General features: G+C 39.5%; 7 protein-coding genes across 7 annotated transcripts; 2 read left to right on the top strand and 5 right to left on the bottom strand.

Moving 5' to 3' along the window:
* Window positions 1–87: 87 nt before the first annotated feature.
* On the bottom strand, window positions 88–1,930 carry LOC108107057 (UDP-glycosyltransferase UGT5). The gene is made up of 3 exons (XM_017214420.2): window positions 1,677–1,930; window positions 1,076–1,452; window positions 88–1,015 (listed from the first exon to the last, which is right to left on the bottom strand). The coding sequence occupies exons 1-3, from the start codon at window positions 1,917–1,919 to the stop codon at window positions 97–99; spliced, it is 1,539 nt and encodes a 512-aa protein (XP_017069909.2). The 5' UTR covers window positions 1,920–1,930; the 3' UTR covers window positions 88–96.
* A 576-nt stretch (window positions 1,931–2,506) lies between these two features.
* LOC108107056 (UDP-glycosyltransferase UGT5) lies at window positions 2,507–4,512 on the bottom strand. The gene is given in 7 exon segments (XM_017214419.2): window positions 2,507–2,941; window positions 2,997–3,635; window positions 3,701–3,717; window positions 3,719–3,994; window positions 3,997–4,074; window positions 4,236–4,487; window positions 4,489–4,512. Coding segments are annotated over 7 exon segments (1,560 nt in total). The 3' UTR covers window positions 2,507–2,667.
* A 2,006-nt stretch (window positions 4,513–6,518) lies between these two features.
* On the bottom strand, window positions 6,519–9,631 carry LOC108107175 (UDP-glucosyltransferase 2). The gene is given in 8 exon segments (XM_017214593.2): window positions 6,519–6,832; window positions 6,905–7,353; window positions 7,953–8,151; window positions 8,216–8,376; window positions 8,378–8,599; window positions 8,669–8,929; window positions 8,989–9,038; window positions 9,602–9,631. Coding segments are annotated over 6 exon segments (1,578 nt in total). The 5' UTR covers window positions 8,924–8,929; window positions 8,989–9,038; window positions 9,602–9,631; the 3' UTR covers window positions 6,519–6,540.
* Window positions 9,632–15,119: 5,488 nt separating this feature from the next.
* LOC108106883 lies at window positions 15,120–15,484 on the bottom strand. Its single transcript, XM_017214131.2, has one exon. It carries the CDS (start codon window positions 15,482–15,484, stop codon window positions 15,266–15,268), a length of 219 nt encoding a protein of 72 aa, XP_017069620.2. The 3' UTR covers window positions 15,120–15,265.
* Window positions 15,433–15,917, bottom strand: LOC108106884. The gene is made up of 2 exons (XM_017214132.2): window positions 15,772–15,917; window positions 15,433–15,649 (listed from the first exon to the last, which is right to left on the bottom strand). Exons 1-2 carry the CDS (start codon window positions 15,813–15,815, stop codon window positions 15,547–15,549), a joined length of 147 nt encoding a protein of 48 aa, XP_017069621.1. The 5' UTR covers window positions 15,816–15,917; the 3' UTR covers window positions 15,433–15,546.
* Window positions 15,918–17,910: 1,993 nt separating this feature from the next.
* LOC108107180 lies at window positions 17,911–18,309 on the top strand. The gene is made up of 2 exons (XM_017214599.2): window positions 17,911–18,075; window positions 18,193–18,309. Exons 1-2 carry the CDS (start codon window positions 18,023–18,025, stop codon window positions 18,290–18,292), a joined length of 153 nt encoding a protein of 50 aa, XP_017070088.1. The 5' UTR covers window positions 17,911–18,022; the 3' UTR covers window positions 18,293–18,309.
* An 85-nt stretch (window positions 18,310–18,394) lies between these two features.
* LOC108107179 (serglycin) lies at window positions 18,395–18,643 on the top strand. Its single transcript, XM_017214598.2, has one exon. It carries the CDS (start codon window positions 18,395–18,397, stop codon window positions 18,611–18,613), a length of 219 nt encoding a protein of 72 aa, XP_017070087.1. The 3' UTR covers window positions 18,614–18,643.
* Window positions 18,644–22,849: the final 4,206 nt, after the last annotated feature.

The raw sequence follows: 22,849 nt of genomic DNA, 5'->3' as shown, positions 1-22,849 counted from the left end.
TGATCTTCAGATTCCAATAAATCAATTAACTAGTTTTGATTTGAAATTTATACAACTTTGTACAAACCTGAACAGATCAGATAATTTAAATGATTTTTATTTGCGTTTTAGCTTTTTGTCATCGTTAAGCTTTCCTCTTCTAAACAGTCGGATTAATCCCACGCAAGCGACTACAGGAAGTAGCAGGCTAATGATGACTACGAAGTAAACATCCAAGGAGTAATAAACAAAGCGGGGCAGACGCACTGCACATGGTTGGGTCAAAGGAGCTCCTTTCGTCTCCGCTACATGTTCAACCCACCAGACGGCCGTCTCCAAGGGATCCTGGATGCGATTGTTGTAAGCTGCGGCCACCTCCTTAGCTCTAGATTTAAAAGAAGGATCCAATGCCTTGGTTAAAGCTTCATATACCGTATTTTCATCCATTTTCTTAAACTGTAACTGCAGAGCCATTCCTCGCTGAACCAATGCAGCAACATTGAGTGACTGATCGCCATAAATTGGAACGCCCACAATGGGCACAGCACTTGATACCGCCTCGGTGGTACCCATCAGTCCACCGTGAGAGAAAAATACCCTTAGATTGGGATGTGCTAGGATATCACGCTGAGGAATCCACTTTCTGATGTGCACATTTGCTGGTTTATTTGGCAGGGTGTCGTTTTCAAACTTCCAGATCACCTCCTGCTCCAACCTTCCAAGGGCACGAACTATGCCATCTCGCCGGCCAGCGGGAAGGGAACTTGCTTTTAGCTGAGAGCCCCAGCTGATGAGGATGACTCCTTTGGATGCATTATCCAGTATTTGCTGGAGATCTTCGGGTAGAGGTTTCGGTGGCCTGATATGAACTCCACCGACTTCAATGATATTCGGCGGTAGAGGCTTAGGACCACTCAGCGAAAAGTGTTGGTTGACCAGCATCAAAGAAGTATTTTTAACCATATCTTCAGTGGATGGCAAACCAGGTCCAAATCTCTGGCGGATTAAAGCGTTTCCGGCAGGCACAGAAAACATTCTATGCAAAATAATTAGCTATGTAGGTAAACTAGAAAGAAGTTGTAGAAACTATACTTACTTGTACAGTAAATTGAGAGAGTGAACAGTAATCCAGTTAGCCAATCGTCCCGAAAAGGACATATCCTGCGATTGTCCCTGGAAAAGTGCTGATATATATGATGGGATCAGAGGAGCACCGAACCTCTCGTAATGCCACGGCATCAGGGCACAACTGCTCATTCCAATAACCGGAGCTTGGAGCACATGGGCCACACTCATAGCACAATCAGAATTAAATTGCTCCAGCAGAACCACATCATAGTAACCAGCAGGATGTTTCAGGATTTCTGATAGGGCTTCGCTATACAGGGTGGTGTTGCAATCTTCTTTTCCCATGTTATACAGGACAAAGAACTCTAAGTAGTGGAACAAATAGCTGTAAGGTCGTTCAAAGTCCTGTTGGAAGAGTTAAATAAAATTGTTTAATTAAATAACGTAAACTTTAGATTACATTTAATACTTATGAATGGAATTTGTTTATATACTTGTATTAGGAATGATAAAAAGGTTATTCTAGAGTTCATAAGTTGCTATTAAAAAGCACTTACACGACTAAGTAATATATAAAGAATATTATATTGTGTTATTAAGATTCTAAATTTAGCTTTTTAGCAACTTACCTCCAAGTGAATAGATTCCGTCAAATTAGAGGGGGGCAGCAAATAGTCCTTATATCCCTTTGGTGGCTCCTTGTCTTCAAAGGGACTGATGACATCCACACTGTGGCCAGCCTCAGCAAGTCCCCGCATAATTGGGTGAAAGAACTTGAAGTGGCTGATGGCTGGATGAGGAAACAAACCCAAGATGCGTAGGGAATCACAGGAAAATGACAGAGAAAGTAATGCCAGCAAGCAGAAACCCATCCGAGCACACATTTTGCTAAAATACAAGCATGCATTTATTAGATTTGTATGACTGTAAATGTGAAATGCACTTCTAAATTTAACTAATCATTTTTTTTCATAAGCAATTAGCAAACACAAAAAATATTCACCGGCGTTTGGCTTTCACAGGGAGAGAGATCCGAAACGGTCGAAAGATGAGTATCAACTGACACAGATGAGTACGGAAAGAGCTTGATAAAGAGGCGACAACATATATATAATATATTCATAAATAATCGTACATACATGTTTAAACAAAACTAACACGCACCAAGTTGAGAGGGAATTTAAGAGAGGAGCCAAAAGTAGAAGATGTTGTCTTCAAGAGTAAAAAAATTAGAAGAACATCGATAGTGAAATTTGTCTATGTTGTTTTTTGTAAAGTAAGGTCAAAAAACTGTATAATAAGTAAAAGGAAAAACATTAATCATTTCAAATTTGTTTCTGTGTAAACTTATCTAAAACATCAGAAGAAGAATATTAACGAACCCCTGAAAGTATGCACTTATAATTTTCTTTAGAGAAGCTTTTGAAATAAACGTTGCAAATGCAAACACTATTGTTTATAATACCAATTGAATTAAACATTATATTTAATTTGGCGTGACTATGATTACATCTAGATAAAGTCCTTGAGAGGAGGCGTCTATACAATTACAAGTTTCTTACACAGAACATATAAAATATCACATACACCACGAAAGAAACGGCGCCGGGATGATCCCGGCTAATCCCTCTTGGTCTTTACGGCTGATCTGGATCCACAGCAGAGTCGAAGGAGCCACACCCAACTAGCAATAACAATGGCCAAGATTAGGGCCAACACAGCATAGCAGTCCAAGGAGTAGTACACGAAACGGGACATCTCCACAGCACTGGGCTTTAGCAGGGGTGCTCCTCCCGTATGGGCCACATGCTCCACCCACCAAAGTGCGGTTGCCAGAGCCTGCTGTGGGCGGTGGTTAAACGAGTGGGAGACGACCTTGGCGGCATCGTAGTATCTTTAAATAAGGAAAAATATTAGTAAAGGATATAACTATGATACCTGATACTTACTTTTTGTCTAAAGCCTTTTTCAAAGCGCGCATCACTGTGTTCTCTCCGATATCCTCGAAATTAAGGATGGTTCCCATGCCTCGTTGCACCAAGGCCGCCGTATTCACAAACTGATCACCGTACATTGGCGTGGCCACAACTGGGACACCACAGTAGGCAGCCTCGGAGGTCCCCATTAGTCCACCATGTGACATGAAAACCTTTACGTTCGGATGACAGAGGATATCACGTTGCGGGAGCCACTTCATAATGTGCATATTAGGTGGCTTATTGGGCAGCGTTTCGTTCTCCCATTTCCATATAACCGTTTGCTTCAATCGAGCCACCGCCCTTACTATGCCATCCCTTTTTGCCGCCGACAGAGAATTCGCCCTGATCATGGATCCCCAACTGATCAGGATCACTCCTTCCTCGGCATTATCCAAAATACGCTGAAGATCGGCCGGTAGTGGTTTTGATTTCTGAATGTGTATTCCGCCCAGCTCGATAACATTGGGTGGCATTGGCTTGGGCCCTGACAGCGAATAGTGTTGGTTTACAAAGAACAAGGAGGTGTTCTTCACCAGCTCACCAACTGAAGGTGTATCGTGACCGAATTTGTATTGAACCAAAGCATCGGCAGCGGGTATAGATAGTAATCTGTTGGAATGATATAATAAATGTATAATAAATGGAATAAACAGAGTATAAGTATTTGCACTCACTTATACATCCAGTTTAAGGGCGTGGGTGCTAAACCAATTAGCCAGTCGTCCGCCAAAGTCCATGTCCTGCGACTGGGCCATGAAGAGCGCAGGGATATGCGAGGGTATCAAAGGAGCACCCATTCTCTCATAGTGCCAGGGCATCATCACACAGCTACTTAAAGCGATTACCGGGGCCTGGAGCTGATGAGCCACTCCCATCATGCAGTCCGTATTGAATTGCTCCATAATAATAACATCAAAACGTCCTGGACGCTTGAGGATCTGCTGCAGTGCTTCCGAACGTAGAGTGTGTTGTTGCAGGCCTGTTTGCCCCACTCGTGGAGCAGGAAGAATTCCAGGAAGTGATTGTAGAAAGTACGCTTCTCAAAAAACTAAAGGGCGTTAGAAAATAGTATTTCGTGAATAATTTGTATTCGACTCTTAAATAGTAATTAATTGATTTCCGTTTTTTTTGTTTGTTAAAAAAAGCAATTTAGACATTAACAATAGTTTGCTTTGCGTTAATATCTATGTGAATCCCCTTTTCACTCACCTTGAGATCCACACTGTTCGTGAGCTTTTCTATCCCGGTCAGGGGGAAATCCTTGTAACGGACAACCGGATGCTTGTCCGGGAAGTGGGAAACCACACTAACGTCATGACCCGCCTCAGCCAAACCCTTCATAATGGGATGGAAGAAGTGGAAGTGGCTAACTCCGGGATGGGGGAAGAGACCCAGTATCTTAAGCGGACCTCCGGCCTCCACGAACACATTCGGTTGGTTAAAGGCTAGGGTCAGGCAAAGCCAAGGCGAACAGTGGTGACCACATTGTACCCTTGAAAAGTAATATGATTTTGGATTAATATAACATGTTTTGCTAAAAACTTTGAATGTTAAATTGTGTTTTTTTTCGTTGAAGATTTGTTTTTATTTAATAACCAAAGCACGAGCGTAAGTTTAGGGTCGCAAAAGATTACTAAGCGCTTTATAAAAGTAATATAAAAGTATATATTGTAATTTCAAAAGGTGTGTAGGTCTGTTTATAAACTATCCCGTAGAAATTTAAACAAGTAATATAGAACATATGGGAATCCAATGTGTTACAAAAAATTATAAAAAAACACATTATTCCTGGCTTTGCACAAGTATCGTGTGCAGAGACACTTGTTGCCTGTCGGGTTTTCTTGGTTTTGCAGTATTTTCGTTCGACCTTGAGTGAGGCGGTGGGTGGCAATGCGCATGTCGCGAATGCGAGAAATGCAGGCAAATTATGTAAAGAATGCAGGCGAAAGCACTAAAAGGAAAACACTAGCACAACAAAAGCCACGGCAATTGCATCACAATCCGCGCTGCACTCGCTAACAAATTCACAATTATTGCCTCGTTGGAGGTCTTTCATCCGGAATTCAATTGAACCGCTGAACTGGATACACACACAAAAATATCCAAAACGCCGATTTGTCAGTTTCGAACTTAAATCCTGTTTTCATTTAGCCCCGACTCCTACTTACTTGTTCGACTGTCGACGAGCGACTGACTAAATTCAGAGAAATGCCGCCGAACGGAAAAGCTTTTCGGTCAACGCTCGCTGAAGAGCAGCGACCAATTTCACACAGACCCAAATTGCTCAGTCAGCGATCGGAAATCAATCTCTTTCTTCGGCGGTGTTGTAGGTATAGCTATTTTATGTTTAAACTGTGATAGTTTTTAGAAAACATGTAACATTTTAAAACTATGTTTTACAAAACTGTTTCAGCAAGACTTAAAAATAAGTAACGGTTACAATCTTTCGACTAAAATGTGTTAAATGGATTTCGACATGTTTATTAAGACTGAAAAAAGGTAAGCACCATCCAGCAATTTGAAATATATTCAACTTGTTATAATATATAATAAAATATACAGAAAAACTCGTTAATATTAAAAAAAGTTATAAAGATAAGTTATGTAAGTCCAAGCTATCTTTTGAATTTTTTAACTCTATATGATCCATCACTGTTCTTTCTCCGGAGCTTTCTTTGCCGACTCTCTCAAGAAATGCCCGAGGGTGCTACACAGAGAGAGGTTTTGAAATGGACAATGGGAGAGTGTAGAATACTTGCCCTTGTGCACGAGACCCCACTACCGGCAGTAGAAAGTCTACTGGGCAACAAAAACTCAGACGAGTCTGGCGATTGCTAATCAGTCAACGCTCACATGTGTTGGCCCAAGGCGTACTGGGTGTTTACATTGAATTGATACGGGCTTGTTTTTCGGCGATCTCTGAAACGAATACGGAAAGTACAAGTATTTGCGATCAAAATGACGTAGAATTTCTAGAAACTTTTAAATTTTTCCATGCTAAGCATGCGTGTCAATATATCTCTATCTAAAATATTTTACTAAGCTTATAAATTGATTTTTAGGTTTTAAAACGACACGTAAGGTTGTTTGATAATATTTCATTTTAGAAACTTATGTTTTAAAGAGTATTTAATATTCCAATACTACCAATATTCTGCTAACGACACTCTTGATTGATCTTATAATATAAATTAAAAAGTGAAAGCAGTTCTCAATATCAGTTTTGGTTTGTTGAACTTTTCGTTCACAGAAAGCTTTATGATGTAATTTTAATTATACAGTCAAATACGCTTAATTTATGCATAGACCACACAAATTTAAATGAATTATTTAATCGAAAATAAATGGCTTAGTTGACATATTAATGGGGCTGTTAATTAAAAGCCCAGAGGCTTAACACTGCTATTTATAGGAATAAGCTTTTTATAGAGTGTTTATTAATATAAATAAATAATAAATTGTATGAAAATCATCAATGAAAGTAGTTCTGTCTAAAGTTTATTGAACTGGGCATTTATTGTTTCTTTGCTTTAGTATCCCTAGATACTCCCTCCCGAACAAAAGCTGATCTGATTCTCCCAATGAGCTTCCAGAGGGCGACAACCAGCAGCCATACGAGTCCCAGACAGAACAGGTAAACATCGATCGAGTTGTAGACGATCCAGTTTATATGTCTGGCTTCACTTTGCACATGCGGGGCTCCCCGAGATTCGATCACATATTCGATCCACCAGATAGCCAATTCTAGAGGGGCAATGGGACGCTGGCGGAACGCTTCAGTGGATCGGCGAACTCTATCCGCAAACCTGTAAACAAATGAAATAAATGAAAAAAAGGTCTGAAGTTTAATATGAAAATCCTTCTTAAGAAATTCTTACTTGGTATCAAGAATAATTCGCAGTCCCCTGGTTATGTGATCCGTATCGAAATCACTGAAGTGAACAATAACTCCAAAGCCTTTTTGTTGTATGGCGCCGGAATTGAGAAACTGATCCCCGTAGAAAGGTGTCACCAGCATGGGAACTCCACAATGAACTGCCTCTGTGGTGCCCAAAAGTCCACCATGTGAAATGAAAGCCTTGACCTTCGGATGGCACAATAAATCCCTTTGGGGCAACCAGTCGAAGGTGTATAGATTAGGGGGTTTATCATTTTCCCCAGACTTGTCACCTTTCCAGCGCATTACAAAGTTGTATTTCTTCAGCTGAGAAATGCTCTGGAAAAGCGCTCTTCGTTTGGCTAAAGGTAGGGTATTGGTGTTCACCATGGATCCCCAGCTGATGTAGATGATTCCATTGGGAGATCGATCCAAAACATCTATCAGTTGCTGAAACGAGATTTAAGAAACACGTTTTTATGGCTGATCTAAAAAACTAGCTCAAGGCCACTAGAGAAAATTCTGAGAAAAACGTTAAAGTGCCGTTGTTTATTTCGGGATAGCTGTCCTAAGGTCTAAAAATATTTTCGAACATTTTGCCAGCACGCGATTGTTTAACAACAACGCGTGCTTTAAAATGTTGACCTAAATAGTAAAACGAGAAAAATTTGCCAATCTCATTTAAATGCCTTTCCTCTGTATATAACCAAAACAACATTTTGTTTTTGTTTTTAAATTCACAGCGATTAATGGATTTTTATTTGTTAATCTGCAAAAAAACAAAGGGGCACGACAAATGGAAGTGAATTAATTAATTTTTAATATTTTAGATGCACATATTTATATTTATAAAATCCGAAAAATATCATAACGAGTTATCTGTATTTGTTTTAGGATTTCGAACGCCTGCGATTATTTGATAAAGAGTTTTGGTGACCTACAGACTGGCGGTATTCAAGATTGTTAAGCACAAATTAAGCTTCTTGGTTAATTTCTATTTAAGCAAATCATTTCTTAAGGGAATTAATTGTGACTAAAAAACAACTCACATTTGGTAGAGGCTTAAGAGGTCCCACTTGCAGCCCGCCCACCTCAACAACATTTGGAGCATATGGGCGTGGACCGGTTAGGGCATAATACTGATTAATCAGCATGAGACTCGCGTTCTTAACAATTTCATTGATGGGTGGCAGTCCGGGTCCGAATCTCTCACTGATTAACGCATCGGTGGCTGGCTGGGTAATCCAACTTGTCAAGGAAAAATCGAAGCAGATAAGACCAAATTCTGAAGGTCAGAAAAATGAATACCCACTTGTAGAGAGTATTGACGGTGTGGAAATGAAAGAAATTATTCAGTCGATCGATCAGAGTCATTTCATCTGTGTAGGGCAGGAAATTCATGGGCATGATGGGGTTAATGAAGGGACTGCCCATTCGTTTGTAGTGCCATGGCATTATCGCACAGCTACTCAAGGGCGATAACAGGGGCTCCTAGCAGGTGAGCCACCGCTGCCATGCAGTCGTTGGAGAAATTCTCCAGGATTATGACATCGTATCGGATGGGGGATTCCAGTAGCTGGGCAATGAGGGGAGAATTTAAGGCCACCTTACAGGATCGTTGGCCCCAATCGTTAAGCATAAAATAGGTGGGTATCTTAAAGGGCAGTCCCAGGGGCTTCCATTCCGCTTCAAAATTCTAAAAATCAAAATTTAAAACATCAAAAATAAATGAAATCTGTACACCTTGAAATTTCTTTTAGCTTACTTTTAGGTCAACAATATCTGTGAGCAGTGGCATTCCTTTAAACACATAATCCGTATAGTTGGCCTTTGGTTTTTCCAGTGGAAAGTAGCTGTACATGCTGATGTTGTGTCCCCTTTCGGCCAAGGCCAAAAGCATTGGTCTGAAGAAGTCAAAGTGACTCTTGCCGGGATGCTGAAACAGGCCCAGTATCTGAGCCGTTTCATTGGGTTCTGGCCTTAAGAAAAAGGTCAACAAGAACACAGGTAGCAGCAGCATTGCAAGCTATTTAATATCCACAAAAAAAAAATAAATCTTATTAACCTCAATGCAGTTCTTAATACCTTAATATCTTTACTACGAATACAATGTGCAATGGAATCCGATGCGGGGTCTGCAGAAAAGATCAAAGTTAACTCTGGGGAAACAAAAGGTTGCTATTGCATTTTGGTGTTTCAGATACTTTTCTATCTGCAACGCCGTTTGACTGAATTTGCAACTGAAACGTTTTTGTATCTAAGAGTGTGCTTAGATCGTGACCGGAGTCCAACTAGCAATTGTCTTTTGGCCAGACCTTTAAGCGACAGATTTCTCAAGCGTTTCGTACAAAGTTGCGACCATTAAGAGGTGTCCGCCCAATTATTTAATTATAGGCTTTGTCGGGAAACTTAATTTAGGCTTTTTTTTAGCATATCAGTTTTGATTAGTTGCTGTTGACTTCATTTGATTGAAGGCGTTTAAGCTATTATCTATGCTTTGTTTTTTTTTAGAACGGATTTACTTGAGTGGGTTTATGATTTTAATCGTTTTTTGGTAATTTTCTTGTAATTTTTCTTGTATTTCGTTCACAATTTTCATTTTGTTGGCTTTTATTTCTTGATGAAAAGTTTATTAAAAGCATTTTTTGTTAGTTTAATTATAGTGGCTATCCTGAAACTTATATTTTATAAAGCCCACCTCCAGACTTCCTATAAAAGTGTTCAATGCAACTTGTCACAGCCACGATCCGCGATCAACTGAAAGCCAAGGCAATAGCGACTCACAGTTAACTTGGCTAACAGCAATTGCCATGAGTGGCAAACTGCCCTGTTGCATTTTCCTACTTCTAGCCGAGAGACAGAGTTTTCCGATAGATACGCTTAACCCAAAGAATCAAGCACATACTACCCGCAAGTCATGAGCAATTTGCGGTGGGCCATTAGATTGCCAAATCAAGAGGGCATATATGAGGCGGGTAGGGGGATTCGAGTACACCTTTAGAGGGCCGACAGAATATGCAGATTATATAATCGAAATAGCAAGTGCAATGACTGAAGGGGATTTTATTTCAGGCAATACGTTTTAATTGGAAACACAATGGAACAAGCCCAACAGATTTATTACGTGATTATGGATGAGTAATGGTTAGCTTAACGAGTATACAGTTACTACACATATATACCGGTTTTAAATCTCCATATTCTCACCTAGGTTAATCCGTGATTTAAATAATTAATTTATTTTATTATTCATATATATATGTTTGCGAATGAAGAATTTCCAATTAAACAAAATATTTCTTATTTTTTAGCATTAAATTATTTATTCCAATTTTTAAAATAACTTCATTTAATATAAAACATATCTCACTAAAAATGAAGTTCATGGCAATTATCTTGCACTTAAATTCTACATTTTCCTTACGTGTTTGTAAAATTACCTGAAATGAAGATCGGTAAACTTTTGCTTTGCATACTTTCAGGCGTCCCATTTACACTGCAGGTGGAAATATTAGTCATACTTCTACATTATTTTTTATTGAATCTTTTGAAATTATTTTGATATAAATCTTTTTTCATATTAATTTAAATTTTAAGAAACTTTCAGCTCATAAAAACATACTTTGCTGACAATCTTTGAACTACGGCAGTCATCAGAGATTCGACATGCTCTGATTTCTCCGGACTTTGCTGTTCTCACTTCGAGTTTACTAATTAAAATTCACTTTGACAATAACCGTAATTCCCGAGATACTAATTTCAAAATGTTGCACCATATAAAATATCTTCTAAATGCCCTCGGCTCAACTTTCGTTTGAAGGAAGGTCGTTAAAATTTAGGGAAAATAATAAGCAAAAATTTTCACGTCTCGCCTAATTAGCGCAGCAGTCACAACAAAAACAAATCCAGCTACTGGACGCTGTCAACAGCTGTACGGGGGGGTGGAAAATCGGAAGGGGGTGGGTTTTTCCCAAGGAAGTGTTCCGTTTTAATATTTGCGTCACGTCATTAAAAGTGTGACTTAATTGTGAGCGTTTCACAAGTGAAAAGTTAAAATTTACGACAGATTATCAAATCAAGCGCGAATGGAAGAGGAAAACTCGAGACGTTCCAAATTTTTCCGGACAGCATCCGCAGCTGTTTCCACTCTCTAACCAATTTTACTCAAGGTGTTGCCAAATAGAATCGATAAGAATCAGGGGAGCGGGTGAGAAAATCGTACTTGAAAAACTCCTTGCTGAAAGAGAATTTTCCTGGTATCAATTTATTTTAACGTTCAGACATTTAAGCTTTTGACTTTTCCCCTTTTCCCACTCTCTAAACTGGTAATTTATTTTGTGCTGGCAATAAAATGGAATTTAAAATGATAGGAAATCTTATTGAAAATTCACAGATAAGCTTGAAAAAGGGTTGTCCATAGGGGCGGCGCGTGTCCGTTTGTGGGCGTGGGCATGTGGCATTTTCCAGTCATTTACATTTAATAGAAGCGCATGAAAAGATAAGCGTGTGTGTAGTGTGTGTGAAATTTATAACAAATCAATAAAATGACAATAGGTGCAAACTTTATCGACACGCCACTGCGAAAATGGGGCGGGGCATGAAAGGGGAATTTTCCTGCGAGCGTCGTTCTATTCACACTGTCTGAAAATTAAACTCCAGGGTAGGTGGTTAGAAAGGTGGCTGAAAATCTAAAGGAAAGTTTTCGATAAACAATTTTTCGCACGGAAGTGCAATTTAAATTGAAGTATCCATATAACCGTGTCCGTTTTTCTTTGCAAATGCGGAAATTATACAGAGAAAGTTTCTAATACATTTGTTACCGCCAATCAACCGCTATGTCCTCTTTCTTCAGGAGAAAGAGGTTTGAGAATTGGGGTTTGTCTGGGCTTTCAAGGAAAAACTTTCCCGCCAGATAGCTGAAAAGAAAATTTAGGTAAAGTAAAGTTGGTATTAAAGTTAAAAAGTCACTTTAAATATTTGTTGGGACTGATTTTGGGCAATCACGTGTTTGTGGTGTCCAAAGCTTTTGTGTTGTTTAAAATGGGAACAGTAATCAAAGTACTATTTAAAGAAATGTAAATCATCGCCATCTTATCACCATTTTAAATGCCTTTAATCAAATATCTTATCAGATTATCGTTATCAAATGGTGCTAACACTAATCGACTGCTTAATCCAATAACCATATCAATGAAAAGTATCTTACAAGCTCACGCACAAATCGAAGGCGTGAACATTGCGTGCGTGCTTGTCGTCTCATCACCTTAAGTTTCAAGACTTTTCCTTCAGAAGTTTTTCCCCTTACCAAGTTGTCCAGTGATTTTCCTTACCTTACCCATCACTTACTTACAGGTGTCTTTAATTGACAGGCCAAACTATTTATTGCCATGTCACGTGATCTATAAAGTTGACGCCAACCGAAGACAGCCCCCTCTGAGTTTCCTTTTACCTCCACAATTTCACCTGTGATTTAAGCCGCTTACTAAGACATTTTCGAGTAAGTCGCGTCTTCGTGCTTTTTCGAATAAATCGATTAACAAACAAAGTTGTAGCAGCCGCCATGCCCCACGGAATATGTGTGTTGTAGCTATTTCCGTGACAGTAATCAATTTATTTTTGGCAGTGCGCCGATTGCGTTTCCGCTCCAAGAACATGGACGAACCTGAAGTCTGATCCCCTGCAATTTTCCCACCTCTCCTCTCTGGCTTTTCCGAAATCTCTCCCCTTTTCCGCTTGCGAAAACTCTCTCTTGTCTGCTTCGGAAAACGTTTCATTTCGTTTCGGCTTTTGGCACAGCGATTTCCGCACAAATGTCGATAAATCATCAGAACGAAATAGTCAGAGGAATAACCAGGGAAAGAGGGGTGCACAGGGAAAATTCTTTTAATATTTTAGAAATTTTTCTTTAAATAATAATAATAAAATATGTGCACCACAAAAGTTGAAATTAAATAATATGATGGAAATATAATAATTTTGCAAGCCTAATAAGATTTTTCTTTTAAGTACTTGTAAGTCGGAAACTTTTTATAAAAACTTTATAAACCTTAAGTTTAGTATTAAAAAATATATCTAATATCAATTTTTATATATTTACTCAACATATTTTCTCTCTGTTGAATGAATGAAAAGAGGTGTGTGGCACCTTTCTGGCTGTTGGCGTGATAGATAAGTTGACAGCCGCATTGAAGGGTTATCGTGGCTGTCTCTTAATCAATCTTCTTCCATTGCCGTCTTCATCTTCTTGGCAATTAATTAATTTGCAACAAAGCTCAGGGCACGTGACCAGGGCATGGCATATTAAAGGAACTTTCAAATCGTATCGTGCTATTAGTTACTTACTTTCTTTAAAAATATGGAGGATGCAAGAGAGCCAAGATTGCTGTCCATTTTGACGCAACGGGAAGTCCTTTTAGGGTCAAGTGCTGGAATTGATGTTTCGTTTATGATTTATCGTCACTTACTGCCGCGTCATGGGCAACCATCCTCCAACTCCCCTGTTCCATAGCCCCTCCCCCTGCTAATGGTCGACATATTGCAAAAACAGAAACAAAAACTAAATTAGACATAATAGCTGACTCGAGGGGGTGGCAAATAGGTCGTTTCAGATAAGTCGTCATGCTGTCATAATCATCACAAGACAGCATCCATCCATCGCCCATTTTGCAACGCCCCCAAGTAACCCTCTGACCCCTCGAACTCCCTTCTCCCTCTGTCTGCAATTTACTGATGTAATAACCATGTTTTCAGCTTGTAATGCGGCAGGGCCACAAACACATATATTTTTTGGCGGGGGTGGAAGTCAAGTTCCCAAGGAACAGGCTGGTGGGTGAAGTAAGAAGGGGGTTGAGCGGGGGGCTCAAGGGTCGAGGGTTGCCTTTTGTTCTCGGTGCTACTTTTGAATTGTTTTTGAAGTTAAATGTGTGATAATTTAATGACTGTCGACGCATCGCTCACAAGGACACACATTCAAGCAGTCTCTGGAAAACCACCCACCACTCCCTCAGTTATATAACTCAATCCTCGGCAAGCGTTTAATTTAGTGGAATAATAAAAATGCTTTTGGGGCATAAAAATCTGTGGCTGGCGATGATTTGTGCACTTTCGATGTAACAGATTGTCTTTTAATGCCTTCGATTCAGCCGACTGTGGTACAGAAAAATCTGTGATCTCACAGGGTGGGAATTATGAAATGTGGATTTGTAGGTTTTCAGCCTGGCAACATCGTCTTCGCTTATAATAACTATTTTCCAGCTTATCTGGTTTGCGGCCAGTCAGCTGATCCACTCAACTTAGGTTATATATATATATATTTATTTGATCTGAAACACGTTCGTTGTTTACGTTTACGTTTACATTAGCATACCAGTCCAGTTTTTTGCATACATTACTTGATCAAAACTTAGACATATTTTCATTTAGTTGGAGGGACAGGTGGGCCTTTAGTTCTTTCAATGGAATGAGGCACCTCTATATACTAATTAAGTCAGTTTGAGTAAGTCTTTGGATATTTCCATTTTTGACCAAACACGTGCATAGTTTAGACAGTACTTAACAGGCATGTGGAATTTCGGGGATATCCGATTTGATATCCGGTTGGGGAAATACAAAAATTTTAGATTTGTTTAAGCTAAAAAAAAATGAGTCATAAAATTTGGAATATTATATTTAACGATTATAAATGATTACACATATAGAGTAGTGCTGACCTAATGACAGAAATAAAGAATTCCTGTTTTTGTAAATAGTTCAAGTTCATCGACTAAACAACTTTCGCTATGTTGTTTCGCAAAATGATCAATTTTCTTTAGAATGATTTACAGCTGTGATTCGCGTATTATCCCTGTCTTTTTTCCATCATACGGCACACCTGGAGCGCCTTAAAAGAAAACCTGCGAAAGCCAACGAAGATTTATGCAAATCCCGGCGAGCGAATGTTAAAACGTTAAAGCTTTTGATTCGGCGCTAATGTAAAAATATGGCGACTGTGTGGAAAAAAACCGAATATCAAATGTGCAAAAATCGCAAAGCCACATTTGCATATGACAAAGTGAGGCAGACAGCCGCAAACAATGAAAAATGACGGCGACGAATGCTCGCAGGCTTAGTTGGGGATAATTTAATTTGGCAAAATAAAAAAAAAAAAAAAAATTGCAATAAATAAATTCACCCCCGACCCCAGCACGTGACTGCTGCGATTTATGAAACTCAATTAATTTGTGGAAATTTTTATAAATGAATTTATTGCATTTATGTATTGTGACAAATAATCGCCATTATAGTGATATTTTTCCTCCTCCTTTTGCGGTCTCTCCAGTGGCGGAGGGAAAATTCCCATCCGTTTTCCTAGCAGAAATGCAGGTTATTGAAACTGCTCCCGATTGTTGGTGACCATCTGGTTGTATTTGAAGGCCGCCGATTTTTGGGTGCTGCTCTGAACCGTAAGTCTTGTATTCCGTAGGAAACTATCCGCCGGACTGCTGGATACGGCGTATTTTCCGCCCAGACCCTCCACGGTCCTCATGGGACTCAGGTGCTTGGCTGGGATGGCCTTGCTGGGTGTGCGAGTTTGGTGAACCATTTTCAAGGATTTCTTTCAAGTTTCAACAGGAGCTAAGGTGAGCTTAGATGATTTGGTGGGATTCAGGGCACACTGGAGAGACGCGTCAGCACGGAGAATTCCAGACAATTACCGCAGTTACTAGTGCGAGAGCCGCCTTTCTTGGAAGACAGATGTTTAGATAGACTGGAAATGGAAAGGATTTTACACATTAGTAAAATGTAAGAAAAACATAGATTTTATAGGAACATAGTGAGGAAGTTTTGTTTATAAAAATAGACTTATTTCGAAAATTTATTCTCCCTCACCTTATATTATTCAGCAGCTTGGCTTTGGTGTCCGGTGTCTTCATTGACACATTTGTTTATAACCGTTGGGGAAAATAGTTTTTGAAAAATCACTGATTAGGTATCGACTGCTAGGCCTTCACACTTTGGTCTGTTGGATTTCGATCTGATAGAGTCGCTTTTATATCAAAAAGCTCCCTAGACTAAGTTGATCTCATCACGCGCTGGGAGCGTGCTAAAGTAAACTAGTTTTTTTCGGGGGCTCTGATGCAAAATTGGAGGCGCAGACTTGTGCCAAATTTCTTGTTTACGCCACCGAATGGCACGTCAATGGAAAAGCAAGTTTGCCACGCGGTCCTCCATTTATGGCCCAAAACGGTAAACATCTTAGTCAAAGAGTAAACAAACCCAAACAAACAAACAAATAAATAAATTTCGAAGGGGAATTTTTTGGTCAAGAGTTTCAGGTTTAGTTTCCATCAAGGATCTGTTGAGCATGCTAATCGAGGGCATCAGTCAAAGTGTTTCATTTTTAAAATTCACCACTTTATATAGACTTTTCAAATCGAATTTTTAGTTCAACCTGTCTCGGATAATATAATATTTACTTTCTTTGTTCACTGTCTGGGCCACGTTTTTTAATTATTGAACCATGTGCCTGTCTGGCTCATTTGCATAATGCAGTCTTAATATTTGGCAGACATATAAATTGGCTTTATAACACAAAAGTTAAATGCAGATTTTGACATTTAAATCGCCGGCTTAGACGTTCAAAGTACAATATTGAATGTGATATTTTTCTAAATTGTTGAAACGAGTTTTTGGGGATTACCAGAACGAGAAAGGCATGGAAGGTAGGGGGGTGTCCTGGATGTCATTAAACCTATTAACTTGTTTTCTTTTGATTTTTTACTATTTAGTATTGACCAGATTATTAACTGAAGATGTCTGAAAAGTAATCCTATCATGTCTAACTAGATTTTGGAGGATTCAAATTATATATACAATTATTTAAGCCGATTTGGGGAATCCTAAATATAATTGAACTCATTAAAAAAGCACCAGTATAATAAGAAGTTCTGTTTGAACTCATTAAAAAAGCACCAGTATAATAAGAAGTTCTGTTTTTTTAGATAAGTCTTTTAGTTAGAGATATACAGATTTTCCGTCTCCTTTTTTCTGGATTTCTGATAAATTTATATATCTATAAACAACAGATTAAAATACTATAAACCGGCAACAGGCTTTCGTGTTGTTTTCTTGATCGAATTGGCTGATGCAATGCAACCAAGACTTTTCATCAGAAATCGGTTCATGCATAATTCGCTATATCAATAGCGATCGGGTGATATTCGTAGTCATTATAGATTCATATAGATAACATTGCTATGTTAGCAGAAAGCCTGGTTTTTAAAAAACATCTGTGACTTTGGAAAAAGTCTAACTTTTTGAAATTTTTGGTGACGTGTCAAGAAACAGCCGGCCGGCAACTCTAAACATTATACGACGAATCGAATCATAATTTGTATGTTTGTGGAGAGGAGACAAAGGAAAATACTACGTGATACGCAGCAGGTTCGGTTGGGGTGGTTTTGATACCCTTTAGCTATGAGGATTTTCTGGGTTAGGTGGTGAAAACTTAAATTTAAAAAACTAATTATTTAAGTTTTTTGTTCAAATAGTTAACTTTAGTTTTGTTTTTATGATTATCTTCCAATCTCACAGAGTGAACTAACTTTACTTTGTTTGGCCTCTTTGCAATGTATGACTTATTTATTTATAATGAAAGTTTTTCTCTTTGAAAGGGTATTGGAGAGTCGACTTTTTGCAACTCAGTGGAATTGTTTGCAAAGGTTTTGCTGATAAAACCAGTTGCTGTATAGCTCTAATTTGCATTGTCGTCTGCTGGAACGGGTTAGCCTCAGACGGAGACCGAGTTTGAGGTCGACAGAGGGTGAAGTGGTGCAGGGGCGGTGCGAGGGAGGTTTCTGGCGGGTTTGGTAGTGCTGCCAGCCTGCAGCTGGCACTCTGATACTAACGTTATTTACTCGTAGAACGGTGACGGAACGGCAGTTCCTCAGCCAGACATTGCACTCGGATCGGATCAGATCGGAACGGTTTTGATCGGCGTATTTAAACCAGTTGTGGTAGGCGCTGGAGGGTCAGTAGAAAGTCCAGAGCAGAGCAGATCGGTACTGAGCTGTCCGGAGCGTGAGCTTTAAAATTTCCTTTCTTTCCTATCCAATGTGCAATTTGCAAAAGATTTGTGTCAATGCCAAAAATTAGCCACACGGATCCTAAACAAAAACTGTTGAAGCAAGCAAGGTGGGTAAAAAAGAAAATATTCGAAATTTTGAAACCTTTTTCAAGGGATATAAAGACTTTTCTGTCAAGTTGTTGATGTTTCATTAATCCTTAACCTTATTTATTTATTCCTTTTAGATTGGGTAAACATCTATCGTCGAAAAAAGGATCTCGCACTGGGAACTCGGCCAACAACAAGGAACTTAAAGTACTTACCCTATTGCAAAGTGTACCGTGAATCTTGACTTCTCTACAAACGCATTGGAAGCGCAGCTTTGTGTAATCGGCAGAACATTTCACTTATTCAAAAATAAAATCCGAAGGGAAATCCGAAGACAAAATGGTCTACACCGAACGTACTGACAAGTGCCTGAGCAGCACCAACAAGGACAACCAATCCAAGGGTCAGAACCAGTCCAAGTCCAACAGTGGATCAGGATCAGGTTCAGGATCAGGATCAGGATCTTGGAGCAGTCAAGCCTCGAGTGCTGAAAAGTGGAAGTACAACAACATGGTGAAAAACGATCGCCAGCAGTTCAATGGCATGCATTTCTCCTAAATTTGAGGAAAATGTCACCCTAAAAGAAAGGAGAACACCAAGAAGGGGATTAGCGGGGTAGCTGATTGTTGTTGTTATTTTCATTTGGTTAAGCAGGGTTCGATATAGATTAGTTTTGTAAGCTAAGACTTAGGTATTGCTGTGTGATACAAAATATGAAAGAATTAATAATCCAATTGGTTGAAAAATTATATCAGAAAAAGATGCGCAAAAGATGAACTCATTATTATTTGAGGTGTGTGAGTGGTTTTAAAGCTATCAATTACAGAAATTGACAAAACATTTCCAAGATCTCGGAAAGTAAGTGATATATCCAAAAAGTCCATAAACTTGAAATTTAAAGCCTGTTTCTTAGTCACCCCCCACCTCCAATTACCTATCAATATCCCTTGCCATTTGACCTTGCTACTTGACTTAACTTGACTTGACTTGACTGATAACCAACGCATATTTTATTGTCTGCAGCATTTGCATGAATTGCGGCTATTAGCGTGATTAAGCCAACTTCTGGCTTGGGCCAAGGACAACCCTCGATGAATCCGGACGGAGTGCACTTAATACGCATTAGCTACGCTTATTTGACAGCCTCAATCTGCCGAGCGATTCCTGCAATATTGATGATGTCTGGCCATCCCCTTTTGCCTTTCATTTTCCTTTTCCCCCGCACTTTTCCGGCGACGCGTGTCCTTTTCCCGAAAACAAGTGTATCTCCCAGTGGCAGCCGCAAAAGGACGACGTCCGGTTTTCGTTACGAGGATTCGTTCGACTGTATTTTTGGAGAGTGCCAAATTTTTATAATATTTCAATTGAATTGTTTGCCCGAATCGGGAAGCGGGTGTGAGAAGGATGCTGCGGTTGTCCTTTGGCCGTGCCACACGACTGAGCAGGGAACTCGAGCTTCCCAGGACACGTGGCACATGGCTATTAGGAAAAGCGATTTCTTTGACGGTGCTAATAGAATTCTCGCACTCTCCGTAAATCTCATCCCTGCGTTAAAGAATAAATGTTGTGGCGTTTTCGGGTTTTCTTTTTTTCCCGGGTGGCAGCTGTCAATGTCCTTTACACCAAAAAATAAATCCTATTTAAAGACTAAGTTTTAAAAATAAAAACCATTTTCTATATTCTAAATTTCTACCTCTAGCTAACTACCCTTGAACTTTCTTAACTAAAATCAATCATTTCAAACTATTTTCTCTAAGTGTAACTCATCTAGTTGAACTCTGGAACCCACCCACTCTACCCATCTCTTTAGGCTTCTGTCTGTACTGGGCCTTGTAATTACTTTGTTTCCTAGCGCCAGGAGGTCCTCAGCACCCAAAAGATTCCTTGTCACTTTTGGTGTTGTGCGATGCAATTAAAACCGCTCCGCAGGTGTCCTTTGAACTTTGCCACGAATATAAACAGTGTCTCAGCGTTTGCTCGTTGGTGCGGAATGTGTCAGTTGCAAGGCTTCCTAAACGGGACAACGTTCTCTGATTTATCAGACAGAAGCAATTATCACGTCATTATCAAGGAAAGCCCACAAAACTGATGGTACTTTGATTTTTGTTTTAGTAATTGGAAGCGTGTAGAGATTCTGTGTAATATTTTCTAGAAATGTATAAAGGCACGTGCCTAGCCCAATCCAACTCCCTTCCCTGCAGAAACATATTATGGTGGTCAAGATATATCAGCAACTGCAAACTGATTTCCGCTGAAAGACAACCCTCAACTTAGATCTCCTAACTCCAGTCCTTACCCCGATAGCATATGTCACAATGGCACGTTGGAAAATTATGAATAATATCCGTAACTTCTGCCGAGACACATTCTCATTCTAAAACGCCGTGAAATATTTCCGAGCAGCTTGCGTTGAATAAGTGGAAAAGGGCGGCCATGCCCACACTTCAACTCAATCCCAGCCAACGCCTCTGAATTTTCGAACTCTGCCAAACTGCCGAGTAAATTTGTTTTGGGGCGTGCCGTCAGATACAACTTCCGATGACATCCGACAGATGTTTTGCAGCCAACAGGATAACCAGCGGATTGCCGGGTTCGAAGTACTTTGCACAGGAGTTGCGCCCGCTTGCAAAACAATTGTCGGCACATTTCCCGTCGCGGATGTCGCCGCCAGCAGCATGTACAAAGTCGAATCAGATGCGAATTACATTTGAATGTAGGTACTCGATGATAATGTACGGGCGTTGACATCTCGGCAAAGGTGTTTTGGCTTCCTGTTTGGCGCATGACAATGTCATTGCCACATGGCGGACACACACGACTCTAATTCGGTGGCAAGGTGTGACGTACATATCTGAAATTGATTGTCGGTAGGAAGGGGAATCTATGAGATTTAACATGATATTCGATCATATTCAGCTGGTTCAAAATGTGGGCAGATACAAAGTGGATAAGTGAATTATGAAAAGGAAACATTACCGCCTTAAAGATGGTTTGTATATTCTTACGACTTAAAGTTTATTTTTTACTAAAGTTGATATTTTAAATTTGATATCATACACATCTCTAAACCCAACTCAAGTTAATTAGTTTCCCATCTAGTTCTTTCTTTCATTTTACCCCTTCAATTCCACTCCCATCAAACTAGATTTACTTCTGTCAATTGTAAACATCTCTGCCAATCCATGGATTTGCATATATCACATCATATACCATATACTATGATATATCATATCGCATAATCTCTAATAAAGTTATGCAAATGGCCCAATCAAATACAGATTCTCCGAGGAGAGTGTAATTTACAAAATATGGCAAACATTCGCCCAGACAAAAGGTGGCAATTACACAAAAATAAAACCATGAACTCAATTCGATTGCAGAGGGAATATTTCCGAGTTCTGAATCAAAAGCAACCACCTCGTTGCCCCCTCGTTTTTTTCCCATTGTTGCGGATATATATATATATTTTTCAGCCGCCATTTCTGATCGACAGCTGTCATGAATGACAATTGGATTGCAGCAACAGAAATTGTAAAGTTGCTGCCTCTGTTCCAGTGCTGCATGGAATTCGGATTCTTATAAAATATGCAATAAAAATATGAGACCCCATAATGATTGCCAGTATTTATAGATTTCGAGCATTTCTGCGGCTGCTGTTGCGGCGAGGTCATCAAAACGAAAACAACGAAATCGACATGGAAATTGAAACAATGGCGAGTAGCTATCGATGCCCCAGGGGCGTAGAGGCCATGGATATTGGGACTTTTGCCTTGTGGATGGGGTTCAACTGTGGAGTGGTGTGGAGTGGAGTGCTTCGAAATGAACAGAATTGAACCAAAGTGAAGTGTTCTCGAGTAAAACGCAGAGATGCGGTTGCTTTTTTGTGGTTCGTCGCGGGAAAATTTAAGAGTGGGTAGAAAGAGATTCGTATTTGAGCGTTGGGATAAAAATTTAATTAAATATTCATTTTTATATAATTAATGTCATAATGTCATTAATATTAGTATATTAATTATTATTTATTAGCTTAGCAGCACCCCTTGGAATCAGAAAGATTAAGAATAATGAAAATGTTTTATTTCATTATTTTTACACTACATTTTTGTAAGGAGTTAAGTGAGATTATAATTTAACAATGTGTAATTTCAAGTTACAGATAAAGTAAATCCATAAATCTCTTTTAATTTCTTATAGGTAATACCTATAGCCTCCCTGGCTTAACCTCCTTCGCCAAGTGCTGCCCTTCAAGGACCATATTTAGCATGTTTTCGTACGCACAACCACATGTGGGAAAGGCCAAGGGAGAGAGGGGTTTGAGAGCAGAGTGCAAAACCTTTAAATGCAATTATGGCCTGTGGCTCATGTGAGCTCAAGTGCGGAGAGGTCGTCACAAAACGCCAATGATATGCTCTCGAGTGTCTTTTGTTGTGGCTTAAATACATAAGCAGGGCAACTCCCTCTTTTTAAGCCCCTCACACCACCACCACCCCCCTACAAACACCCCTTTTACACTAGTTTCCTCCTGTTTTTACAGCCTGCTTTAGGTTGAGCGCGCCAAAAATGTTGTGGCTGAGCTTTCCATTCGCTAATCATGGGGTGGTGCAGATGGATGATATATGTATAGGTTTTTTCTGTGTGAGTGAGTATCTGTGTGTGTGTGGTGGTGTATGTGTAAGTGTATGTGGCATATGCAACGCTCCACAATCGCATCATTTTGAGCAATTAAGTGTGTATTATCCGTCGCTGCGTCTCTGTCAAAGGGCCTTGAAAGCAACTTCAAAAACCGAATCCAGT

Source organism: Drosophila eugracilis, unplaced genomic scaffold (genome assembly GCF_018153835.1).
Source record: "Drosophila eugracilis isolate 14026-0451.02 unplaced genomic scaffold, ASM1815383v1 contig_952, whole genome shotgun sequence".
Lineage (NCBI taxonomy): Eukaryota > Metazoa > Arthropoda > Insecta > Diptera > Drosophilidae > Drosophila > Drosophila eugracilis.
Note: the sequence above shows the minus strand (reverse complement) of the source record. Positions and strands in the feature narration are given on the sequence as shown.

Coding starts and splice junctions, on each gene's coding strand:
- LOC108107057 (XM_017214420.2), bottom strand. CDS start 1,919: ATGGGTTTCTGCTTGCTGGCATTACTTTCTCTGTCATTTTCCTGTGAT. Junction 1,453..1,676: donor CGGAATCTATTCACTTGGAG/GTAAGTTGCTAA, acceptor CTCTTCCAACAG/GACTTTGAACGACCTTACAG. Junction 1,016..1,075: donor TCTCTCAATTTACTGTACAA/GTAAGTATAGTT, acceptor TATTTTGCATAG/AATGTTTTCTGTGCCTGCCG.
- LOC108106883 (XM_017214131.2), bottom strand. CDS start 15,484: ATGGTTCACCAAACTCGCACACCCAGCAAGGCCATCCCAGCCAAGCAC.
- LOC108106884 (XM_017214132.2), bottom strand. CDS start 15,815: ATGAAGACACCGGACACCAAAGCCAAGCTGCTGAATAATATAAG. Junction 15,650..15,771: donor AAGCTGCTGAATAATATAAG/GTGAGGGAGAAT, acceptor TTCCATTTCCAG/TCTATCTAAACATCTGTCTT.
- LOC108107180 (XM_017214599.2), top strand. CDS start 18,023: ATGCCAAAAATTAGCCACACGGATCCTAAACAAAAACTGTTGAAGCAA. Junction 18,076..18,192: donor AAACTGTTGAAGCAAGCAAG/GTGGGTAAAAAA, acceptor TATTCCTTTTAG/ATTGGGTAAACATCTATCGT.
- LOC108107179 (XM_017214598.2), top strand. CDS start 18,395: ATGGTCTACACCGAACGTACTGACAAGTGCCTGAGCAGCACCAACAAG.